The following is a 12,413-nucleotide window of genomic DNA, read 5'->3' as shown; positions in this document are numbered from 1 at the left end:
AAACATTCAGCAATGGAATAAATCTAGTTTTGACAGACATTTTTCAGATTGTAACCCACCGGTTACAAGAATCCAGGAAGGACTCCACTAACAGTGAAAGACAACCTTTGTCATTGATGTCAAAGGGGGAGTAGAGGAATGAGAAAAATGGTTCATTTTCTCAAGGGGAGCACACAGTTTTGAGCATAGAGTTTTGGTAAGACATTTTTGGCAGACTATTTTTGGATATCATTTTTTAACATTTTTTTATTTTTCTTATGAGTGTTGCCATCAATGCCAAAGGGGGAGATTGTTGACAAATGCACACTCCAATGAGAAATTGTAGGTGATTGAAGGTTTTGTCATTGATGGAAACCTTACAATCATATGATACCGGCACTGACAACAACAAACTCTACACCGGTACACAGAACACCAGTAGTGAAAGGATGGATACCGGCACTTTGGCTGACAAGAATTTTGTTGATAATATATTTTGTAATTAATTGTAAAATCATTGTAAGCCAACATGGCGAGTTGTAATATGACTCATATATGTATGAGATCATTGTAGAACATTTAATAATAATGTGATAGGCAAAATTATGCAGACCTAATATGCAAATTATAGGTTAAGGGTTTATGTATGAAGCAGAGCTAAAACCGGTACTGGATCTAGCATAGCAGATGCTAATTTGAAGCAGTACAAGACATTTGATTTGTATAATCCATTTTTGTAAGTCAGTGTGACTTCCTTTGTAATTGAGTAGTGAGCTCTAGGCACTTGGCCTTCCTGCATGTGCAGGCCCCTCTTGTAAAACAGTAAGTGAATATTGTGGGTCACAAATCCCACTGAGGTTTTTCCCACACCGGGTTTCTTCGTTAAACTACTATGTTATGGTGTTCTTTTCATGTGGTTGTTGTTATTCTTGTTTACTGCATTATTTTTGGTTTACCGGTACACAGTATTAATATGCTTTACATGTTTTAAATCAAGTAAATTCACAAACCGGTTAGATACTGATTCACGCCCCCCCCCCCCCCCCTCCCCCCCCATCCCCCCTCTCAGTATCTTTGGGAATCCTAACAAGAAGAAGTAGAAATATTTTCTTAAAACAACAATCAAAAGAAGCCACCCAACCTGGTATAGCTTTCCTGGAAGAAATCTGTAGAAGAGCCATAATCTTTTCAACAAGCTTCCAAATAAATTTCTTCACCCAAATCCCTGACCTATTTCCTGTGTATCCTAAATTAATGACCTATTCCTCTTTTTAAACTAAAATTCTAGGTTGAATATCTTTTTTCCAAAAACCTAAATTTAGTAATAAAAGCAATTTTCTTTTCTTTTCCAATTTTCTAACCAAGGGATAAGTTAACATGCAATAATTAAAAAACATTTTTCATTCTTTTCTTTTCTCATGCAAATTAATTAATTTTCTAAATAAAGAAATTAAAGCAATACTTCAATTCTAAATAATTCTTTTATTTATTTATTTATTTATTTATTTATTTATTTATTTATTTATTTATTTATTCTTTTATTTCAAAACAATAAATGCAACTAATCTAATTTATTTTTCCACTAAAATTTAAATAAAATATATTTCTAATATCATGCAGCTTGCAACTTAATTTAACAACTTCTTTTAATTAATTAAATTTATAATCTCAATGCATACATAAATCAACTATGAGATAACTCCATAAAATTTAATTAATTAATCAAATCCACTAAAACACACAAACGAAACAAATCTCAAGCAAATACTCATAAAAAGATCAAACAACAAAATACGAAGGCCGAACTAATTGACTAGATGACCAACTGACGACACTCACACGAGTGTAAATGAGTAAAATAGAGTCAACTACTATCTCCTCCACTTCCATCGGAAAATATAAGGCACGCTCAGACTTGTGAAGCCAGGTGGAGACGATACCCCATACCTACCCAGTACTTGTACCTGCAATATCATGCATCACCGAACCACACATGCATATATACAATATAGAAAATATGGCATACACACTGATGAAGGAGAATCGTGACGTTCCCTGTCTCACCGAAATGAGTGAAGGAAAATCATCCCCTTGCATCCAATACACTCTCAGACACACAACATATAATTCCACATTGCATAGATAAAGTAAAGTGTCAGTACATAGCAATAATCCATAAAATGCCATAAATCACAAGTACTGAGATACTACAATAAATTACTCATCTCATATCTAGATAAAGGATGAAATAATGTCATAAAAATCTGAATAACACATCATGGTAATGTATCCTCTGAAAACAAACAATAATAAAATATGAGTCTAATGAGTTCAAACGAGTAGGGGTACTACATGTTTTATGTAGTCAGTGAGACTCCTTTTGTGATGAGCAATGTGCTCTAGATTGTTGGTCTTCCTGCATGTGCAGACCCCTTATTGTAATATTTATTGACTTGATCAGTGGATATATTGTGGGTCTCCAACCCCACCATGGTTTTTCCTCTTTGAGGTTTTCCACATATAAATCTGTGGTGTTATGGTGTTCATCTTTGTGGTTTCATTGTTACTTATTGTTATATGTTTTTATGTTTACTGGTTGTTGAGTTGTTGTGTTAATAAGGTTAAATTTCTCCATTTTGGTAGAACACTGATTCACCCCCCCCTCTTCCCCCCTCAATGTTCTTGTATTCCAACAGCTACCACTAGGAACCTATTGCCTTACCTTGACCTTTGCATGTTCATGTTCTTGGATGACATATTGGGATCATAAGGACTATATATGCATATGTGTTTTTGACCATTAGGGGCCACTTCACCACTTTTAACTTTCCAATGCTAGGGGAAACCTTAATATCTTGATGTTATCTCCAACCCATCTATTTTTTATGCTTTCACTCTATATAGGTTTTACTCGCTAATCACATTATTCATTTATTACAATTACTAATTTACAATGACTCATATTCTTATATTTTTATCTTTGTCTTCCATTTAATTTTATATATTATTTTTTCCTCACATCCAATGGATACAATCAATTGAAGGGGGTATATTTTGTCCCCAACATTCCTATGTTAAGATTGAAAATAGTTGCAAATCCCTACAAAGAGTATCATCACTATGTTGTGATAAAGAATTATTACATAAGTATGTCATTTCATCTTATGGTCATTGTATCAGGTGAGATATTACCACTTTCTATACAAGAATAATTTTCCTCACCTTGCTTCCTCTCTTTCTCCTTTTTTATGATTATTGATGATAAAATTTAGCTTGCATTTATCTTTATTTCAACTTGCATGACAGAAGCTAGATTGAAGACACCTTTTATTCTCCATTTTGTAGATTCCCATAAAACATGCGTGCAAAATTATCTAAAACTATAATTCCTTTTTATTAATCTAAATTAATCATTACTTATATATAAAAATATCATATTTAACTATCCTTGATAAAACTTGGTGAAAGTTCCTCTAAATATAGAACAATTCGTTATCATATTCTTTATCCTATTTCATATCCACTTCTTTTATCTATAAATTAAGACCTCAAAATCTTCGTACTTTCAATTTAAATCATTGTAAACTAATTTCATTCCAAAGTGATAACAAGAAAAAGAAAAAAAAAATTATAAATAAAACCAATCATCCAAATTAAGGTACTCTGTAGGAAGAAATTAAAAACCCATTCACACCTCTTGAAAAAACTATTTCTTTGATTTGTACGTACCAGTTGGCATGGACAAATTCATTGAACCTAAATGTCATTTCTCCCCAAGATTCTACACAACTAGAAAAAATAATCATTCTGCTTTTGTTTGCCGATACAATTTGACTTGAGCATTTCAATTAAACCTAATTGTCATTTCAACCTGTATCTGAGAATGTTGAGTGCTACCTAAAGCGAAGAGTTGTACCTAAAGTGAAGAAATCTATAAAAGTAACTTTTAAAAAGTCATGCAACTAACATGGATGGCATGGCCATTTCATACCTGACTCAACTTTTCCCTGCTTATAATCTCTATTTTCAAAAGTAATCTTTGAAGTAGATGATATCTAGACCATAAAGATAATCCTACAGATACCTAAAAAGTATGCTAGGCCTTCAGCTTCAACATAGGTTGGAAAAGTATACCAGTAGCATGGCATATAGAAGCACATGTAGATGCCTAATTTAAACACTGCAGAGAGTTAGCTGGGAAAAGATGAATACATATTTAAAGGAAAAAATACAGTAAACTTTACATGACTTTGTTTGGTACAGAAATTTGTTGGAACTTTAGTCCATTGGAACATATGCCTTCACATGGCAACCACTGCTTTTCATATATTCCATACCACTTTACTCTCTCATGCAATTTTCATAGGAAAAGCAGATGTACAAAAATGAAGTGAGGCACACGCTTCATATAATCATGATTTTCCACACACTTGAGTAACATATACTCTCCATGGCCGAATCAGAATCTTATTAGATTGGTTGCTTTTGAAGCTTTCAACAGTGGTAAATATAGATGCAAATAGAAGCATGAAAACCCAATTCAGAAATACATGCCCTGGAGGCTGCATCTCATATATATGTCAACTCTTGCATTGTAAAAAGTAAATAAATAACTGTCCATTGAGAAGTCAGGAAAACATGGTATTCATCATGATATTATCTTCTTCATGATGTTTTTTAATGGCAGTCAAATTGCAGAATGTTGGGATTTCTTGTTTCTACAAAGGATTTGGACTTTCAGAAAGCAGCTTGGTCAAATGTGTATCAATATTTAGTGAATGTGGAAGTGCAGCCGATATGCAGGTGAGATTATAGACATAAACAGGGAGAATTGCAGGTTGGTTTTTCAGAATATGGTCTATCGTTGTTTTCTCTAGATTATAGAGTGAATGTACTTATGGGTCACAATGTTGGAGAATTCTCTCAATGTATGAAACTGTATCAGGTTCCAGGAACTACAGAAGCTTGAGAAATGCTAGCAAGTATGCTATAAATTCAGTCTATTAGGATTTTTTTAATCTGGTTTGACTTATGTTTTGATGAATGCACAAGTATTTATGTTTTGGTTTTTATTTCTTTTCTTGTTATCTCATTCTGATGATGGATCATGAAGTATGATCCGAATATCCATAATGAAAAGCACTATACTAGCTAATACTAATCATTATGAATTATTTTGATTTCAGGCTGTACTAATGGAGAATGACTGTTACAACTTTATCATGCAGTCTTCCAGGGATATGATTCCTAGCTATTATTATTGGAAGGCTCTCTGTACCATGGTTCATACTTTATATACTATCTTATCTTCATCTGATATGAAATTCATCTTCTCAAATGCCATCATATCAGAAGATAAAATGATGTGGGCTTAGATTCATTCTGATCATGAAATTCAAAGAACAGATATAATTCTCATTTAACTTCAATAAGCATACGTTGAAAGCAAGTCTTGATGTTTCTATCAGATCATATTGATTACAGGCTTCTGCAGGCCTGATCATGATCTATCACCATTTTCAGTATTAATCCAGATTCTGCAGTTCCTCATCTGTTGTAAGCCCATTAGATGGAGAAAGGGATTGCAGAGCGGGGAATTGAATGTAGCTGGTCCGATCTTACCCAGACTTTTAGCTAATTATATTTTACAACTGTTAGTAAACATCTGTAATCATTTTCTTATTGTTGAAAGCTTTTACTGAAATATACAAGTCTGTACCAGACTGCACCTTCAATCATTTTTTTACTCTTTAAAGCTTGTGCTGAAATGAGGACATCTTTTTAAGCGAAAAGATAGTATGTTTTTATGGAAAATTTGTTGTTTCTGATTTATGTCTATTTTTCAATAATGCAATCTCTGTAAGTTGAACCGAGGCACCTAGAGAAAGCCTTTGGCTTTTTCCAGCTAGTTTATAGAGGATGGTATAATTGTTTTTTCCTTGAATTTGGTTTTTTTTTAAAGAACTATGAAACAAAAGTTTCTTATAAGGTATTATAACTATAACTTTATTAATAGCTAAAAGGTTGGAAAGAGGTTAGAAGATTAAAAAGTATGTAAGGATAAAAAATAATAAATAAAGGATGTTTAATATTTCAAAAAAATAAAAAATAAAAAATTTAATTATTATTTTTTATTAATGATCTCATATACATTTTTTTAAAAGTGGTTTGTCATTATAATTTAAGATGTTAAAGATACATACTAGCCACTTATCATTATAATTCAAAGTATTGAAGATATATGTAAGTTGCTAAAATTTCTAATATTAAAAGATTTAAATCTTATGACATTAGGTTAAGTAGATATTTTAGAATGATATATAAATTGCATTAGGCTATTATCAGAAGCTCTAATTTAGTGATATTCAGATATAATAATGGAGTGTTAATGTGCATCGAGGTGCATTTTAAGAAATGACATCTTGAAAATTCTATAGAAATCTTAAGGAATAGAGTAGAAAGAAGCACTATATCTTAGATGGTTTTCTTGATATTGGAAATTAACTTTTAGAATGAATGAAAATATTTTTTCTTATACTAGTTTTACTGTAATTCAATGACTAAAATTTTCTATTTATATATATCTTTAATAGTGATTCAAGTCTATTTTTTCTATATTAATATATGAAGTTTTAAACAAACATACTATCTTTTTTTATGAAAAGGTACATCCCCATTCCATTAGGTTATACTAAGAAGCATTTGAAAGAACTTTTACTGTTCATCATCATGTAACATTATAAACATTGATCATTTTATATTACTTATTATCTTTAAAAATTATGAGATCAATGTGGACTTCAAAACATGAGCATCTTGCATTAAATCAAAAGAAAAATAAATATTTCCTTAACAATTTATTTTTTCATAAAAATTTGTTTGCGATTGAGAAACTCAATATTTCACTAAATTATTCTCTACATCTATGATGCATTAAGAGGTGAAAGTTTATGCACTGTAGCATAAATCCTTGTTCACTCAATGATTAGTGCTGATTTTCAACAAGTAAATTTCATTGTTTCTATTACTTTGTGACTACTTTAAAAAGTTAGATTACAACATGAAGGAGCTAATTCACCATTGTTAAGATATGTGTATTTGTATTTAAAAAATTCATTACCTTATATGCATAACCAACTACTCAATAAAAATGTAGAGTTGAAGTTGATCATCCAAACGCTAAGAAATCAAAATTTGGGAGAGGGTTTCTAAATTATTGGTTATAGTGACAATTGAAAGTGATACATGTGCTACATCTTTAGAAGTGGAGCATGGAGATAATTACATGAAAAAGATATTATCATGAGGAATCGAAGGTATGGTACAAGTTTACACTCTATCAATATAGAACAACCCACTGATCCATGTCATAGAAAGCAGTCATTACAATTCTCGGTAAGAGTATATTAAAAATCTCTAGTATGCTTGATCTTAATGTTTTACTTATTGGTGTAGGTCTTAGTCCCATACATGTTTCATAACATTATGTATTTCATGCAAGCATGGTTCTTTCCTAGGTATATCATGAAGGACACACAATATACTAAGAGTGGGGGAGGGGGGTGAATAAGTATATGCAAAAACTCAACTTCTAATCTAACTTATCATTGATAGTATTTCTAAATCATACGTAAATATTAAAAAAAAATAAAAGGAAAACATACGACCACACAAGAAAACACCATATTGTTGAACACACAACATCACTAAGAGGTGGGGGTGAATCAGTCTGGATCACTAACACAAATTTATTTTTGATCTAGTAAACTTCAAACAACTACGAACATATTACTTTAATGAACTCATGAAAGCATAGAACACAATCAACTCATGAACACCATATTTATGTGGAAAACCCAAGAAGGGAAAAACCATGGTGAGAATCACACTCACAATATAGATATAAATGATTACAATAATTAGGCCACGGGCTAGGGAGCTCACTACTCGGGGATTGCAATCTAAGTTGTAGAACATTACGAAAAGATACAAAGGACTTGCACAATTGAAACTCACTACTTCGGGGCAAGATACAAAGAACTACCAAGGGAGACACACTCTTCTAGCAGGAATAACTAAACTGGAAATGAATAGGATCTCCTAATCATGAAATCGACGACTGTCTTCTAGCAGGAATATCTAAACTGGAAATGAATAGGATCTCTTGATCATGAAATTGACGTTGAATCTCTGTGTCAAGTGTCCAAAATCATGGCAAATACATTTGGCCTTAAACACTATTACCAAATACTATCAACCCTCTTCTCAACTGACTATCGCACAGCATTTCAATCAAATTTGTCTACATATCATTCACATCCAATTTGCATCAATCCAAACACATCCCATATATATGTACATCTCAACACATACATTTACTCATCCTTATATAAAAAGATATTGATTAAAAATCCCAACTGAGTCATCCCAAAATAGAGTATCCAAAATTACATAAACTAGGCCATTTGAACCAATAGTATCCAATGAGGTCCACTCTAGGAGAACGAGGGGGCCCAAAAATAGCATCATACACCCCTTTAAGTTGATACCAATGAGTCATATACCCCAACACATCTTCCAAAGTTGATTCCAAATGAAGCGTGTAGATAAACAATAAAACTAGCAACTAGTCAACCCAAAAACATCTTCCAATGCAAATACCTAATGTGGATCTCCATACACCATGGTGAGACCCAAAATAATATTCCAACTTAACCTCCAATGCATATCCAGACCCAAAAACATGATCCAAACAAGATAATACATTCGGGCACATTGAGACCCAACAGAACTGACCATACCAAGCATAGATGAACATAACTCGTATGTGGAACAAAAAAAAATAGAGATTCAAATGGGAACACTACAATAAACCAAATAAACATTTCCTTCAAAATACAACACTTGAGTTCACCTATCCAGAAGCCACTGAGCAGATTTTGGACCAGTCTGACAGACACTCTCATTGTTAGAGAACAACAACAACTAAACTCATCATCTGGGTAGTCAAAGTACCTGCAAAATTGATAGTACACTATTCATAGAACATTAACATTATATCTAAGTCCACAAACCAAACATTCTTCTATTGGGGTATACTCTTTCTTGCTTAAAGAAACTTTCAGTACATTGATCTTCCAAAAACTCCTCATGTAAGGACAACATCTTCACTAGATAATGTAACAACATCTGAACACTTAATTCTAGACCAAATATACTATTGAGCATTTGTCACCAACTTTATTGTAACATCAATGATAGCACAACCTCAACTAAGATACCAATCAAACTCAACAACAACACCAAGCAGTGCACATTGATATAATACATCTTTGAGCATATTCCACAACATAATTTAACTAAGGCACTGATCAAACTCAATAGTAACACCAATTTCTGACACTTTTAACCAACGGTACAAAATAGAGAAACCGTCATATACTTGCATGACAACAAAATAATAGCTCACTTGTCACCAACTGTAACCAACAATAGTTTGCGCAACACAAACCAATAGTAGTTTGCACGGCACAAGGCTGCATCAGGACAAGACCACTTTGGGACCAGCAAGTTTGACATCAATGACAACATAACTCAGATATCCAACACAAATATATGTGGAAACCTAGAAGGCAAAAACCACAATGAGAATAGCTACTTGGATCTACTACCCAAATCCAACCTCACATAATAATTGATCAATTACAATATGAAGTAGCCACCAACCTATAAGAGGCATCAATATCCTACTCCAAGATCAGAGAATCAACTTGGGATGTTAGATACCAATCTCACAAATATTCAAAAGATATGAATTGTAAACCTTCAAGGTTGAACACTCAGCTTCTCTCTGATCTAAATGCAATGGTGAAATTTAGGGTTTTACCAATTAAGATAACAAAACCACTATTTTTTCTTAAAAGGACGTTACATTAAAAGAGGCATGGACCTAATAGATCTAGGCTTAATCCCTCTAGGGAAAAATTTTGAAATTCTAATTAGGTTCACTTGCTTAGGGTTTGGTTCCCGCTTTCTAAGTTGAATTATGAAAATGATGAAATTAAGATAAAATAGGTGATTATTGAAGGAATTGAGCATAGACAATTAGCTACAGTCATCGTATGGAGACACTAACCTGGATCTGAACAAAATAAGATGTTTTGGATCTAATCCCAAAAGTGTGGCCTAATTTTTTTTGATCAGGTAGTATCAATTTGTCATCGTCCTCTGAATTTCTCGCTATCAAAAGGCGAATATGTTTGTCTTTGTGTATCCTTTATATTCTCCTGAACACATCTTTGAACTTGTTTCCTACACACAAAAAGAAAGGGGAAATTGTTGGTAATAGGGGTTTTCCTAGAACTCAAACCCCAGTTTAGGAATTAACCTTGAATGAATAATTACAAATGCAGAAATAATGCTAGATAGATATACCTCATATCTACAATTGTTGATGATGATGCTTTTCTCTATAATCACATATGCTGTATGAAATGGCATGAAAATGGCAAAACCCTTATCACACACACCTGCTTGCATAGGAATGACACAATTTTGGTCCACAATGGTTGAATAATTAATATGTAGCCTTGAAGATCTTTGAAAATGTTTGATTACGAATGCTTCACCGATGCAAGAATTATATGAATTGATTGATTAGATTGTTAGAAGATATTGATGAAATTTGGTCTATAAAATGTCTTTATAAAGGGGCTTCTAGGTAAATTACAAATTAGGCCAACCTCCAACAGTCATACGAAGCCCCAAAGATCAAATCTTACAATGAGATAAAGCCCCAACCCCATTTCAAATTAGGGCCTGATTGAACAGGACCATGGAATTTTGGAGCATCATGGTCCAGACCAAGGTATTCCATGCCCTATTCTTACCTCAATTAGTACCAAAACAAAGTTGAAAAAGGGTGAGCATCCCATGGTAGGACCCACAAAAGGTTTTTCATGGCCTCAAAGCTGGAGAATGGGTACAAATGGACCCAAAAAGGTGATGAGGATAGGACACGCTAAAGTAGGGGCACAAACATGAGGTGTAAATTGGATCGGTGACAATTTATGATGCTACACTAAACAACATCAAAACTAGTTCACACAATTCATATATCCTTTTGATGAAACCACATAATGATTAGGATGATACTCACATTGCATCACTCGCATACTCACACATCAACCTCTCTTTATAGATCTTATAATAGTGGACACCCTAGGAAAAAACCTAGATCAACTATATTTAAGTTGCAATGATAATTACATTCATATGTCGGCCTAATTTAGATAATTACAACATCCCCAAGTTAGCCACAATGAATTCCTTAACCAAACATGTAATAGGTCAAGCCTAAAATCCCACACTTCACTCCAAAAGAAGGAACACATTATCTATTACTCAAAGTAGCTTAATATGGTCCCAATGGTCATCCACAAGATATCCTTAGTGAGAACGCATTACAAACCTCTAGCACATCAATTAGAACATCAACTCAATTTGTCAATATGTATAATAAGCACTCTATAACTTCAATTTTTTTGCCCATGTAACTCTGTAAACTCTGAAATATGATACATCATGAGCAACTTTACTTTGGTTCCAAACCACAAGCCATAATATTTGGCTGTGATAGAATGTGGATCATAACAAATTGCCAATGAAAACACACTATTTGAGGAACAAACCTCTGGAAATATTCTGCAAACCCTTTCTGGATCACCTCAAATAATAGTGATATATACAAGATGATATAACAAACATTATTCTACATCTATCATCAACATGATATGTCACAGTCCTTTTGGATCCTCTCGAGATATGTCACAGTCCTTTTGGATCCTCTCAAAACTCAAATGCATAGACAAAGACATGACAACTTAATTGTACTCTTCTGGATACTTTGACATCAATTACAACCTTTTCTAATAATCTCCCTCTTTTTCATTGATGGAAAACCAACTAACAAAATACTCCCCCTAATAATAACACTCCTTGAACAAGTTTTATCATTTAATCATGTTGGTTTTACCTCTCTCCATTTGACATCAATGGAAAAGGGTAGATTTGATTCTTCCTTCTAAGATTTTATCTCCCTCCGTCTGAGATACTCCAAGAACTATACCAAACAATTCTTCACCACAAGACCACAAAGCCTTGTTGTGAAAGAGATTCAATTCCCTCCCTCAACTTGTACCTCCTCCAGAACATAAAATAGGAGAGTGCTCTCTCTTTCTCTCTCTCTCTCATATTTTGCCTGAATAACTCAAATGTATTGTCATATTCTTCTTTTTTGTACCTACACTATTTTTCATCCTTCTTTCCCAACAGTTATTCTATTTCCTTAGTTTTGATGAGTTCATCACCTTTTGTGTTGCAATTGTCCTTAATAGGCTCATCGAGACTTCCTTCTATGGGTTCACATTCTTCCA

At 33.1% G+C, this 12,413-nt stretch overlaps 1 protein-coding gene across 1 annotated transcript; it reads left to right on the top strand.

The window, feature by feature from the left end:
* Window positions 1-4,331: 4,331 nt before the first annotated feature.
* On the top strand, window positions 4,332-5,700 carry LOC131048461 (uncharacterized). The gene is made up of 2 exons (XM_057982413.2): window positions 4,332-4,782; window positions 5,166-5,700. Exons 1-2 carry the CDS (start codon window positions 4,660-4,662, stop codon window positions 5,352-5,354), a joined length of 312 nt encoding a protein of 103 aa, XP_057838396.1. The 5' UTR covers window positions 4,332-4,659; the 3' UTR covers window positions 5,355-5,700.
* Window positions 5,701-12,413: the final 6,713 nt, after the last annotated feature.

The sequence above is a fragment of the Cryptomeria japonica genome, chromosome 7 (genome assembly GCF_030272615.1).
Source record: "Cryptomeria japonica chromosome 7, Sugi_1.0, whole genome shotgun sequence".
Lineage (NCBI taxonomy): Eukaryota > Viridiplantae > Streptophyta > Pinopsida > Cupressales > Cupressaceae > Cryptomeria > Cryptomeria japonica.
The sequence above is the reverse complement of the archived record's forward strand: the minus strand, read 5'-3'. Positions and strand labels throughout refer to the sequence as shown.

Bases quoted from the DNA above. Each gene is read 5' to 3' on its own strand.
- LOC131048461 (XM_057982413.2), top strand. From the start codon at position 4,660: ATGGCAGTCAAATTGCAGAATGTTGGGATTTCTTGTTTCTACAAAGGA. The intron at 4,783-5,165 runs GTGAGATTATAG...TTTTGATTTCAG, and splicing joins GAAGTGCAGCCGATATGCAG to GCTGTACTAATGGAGAATGA.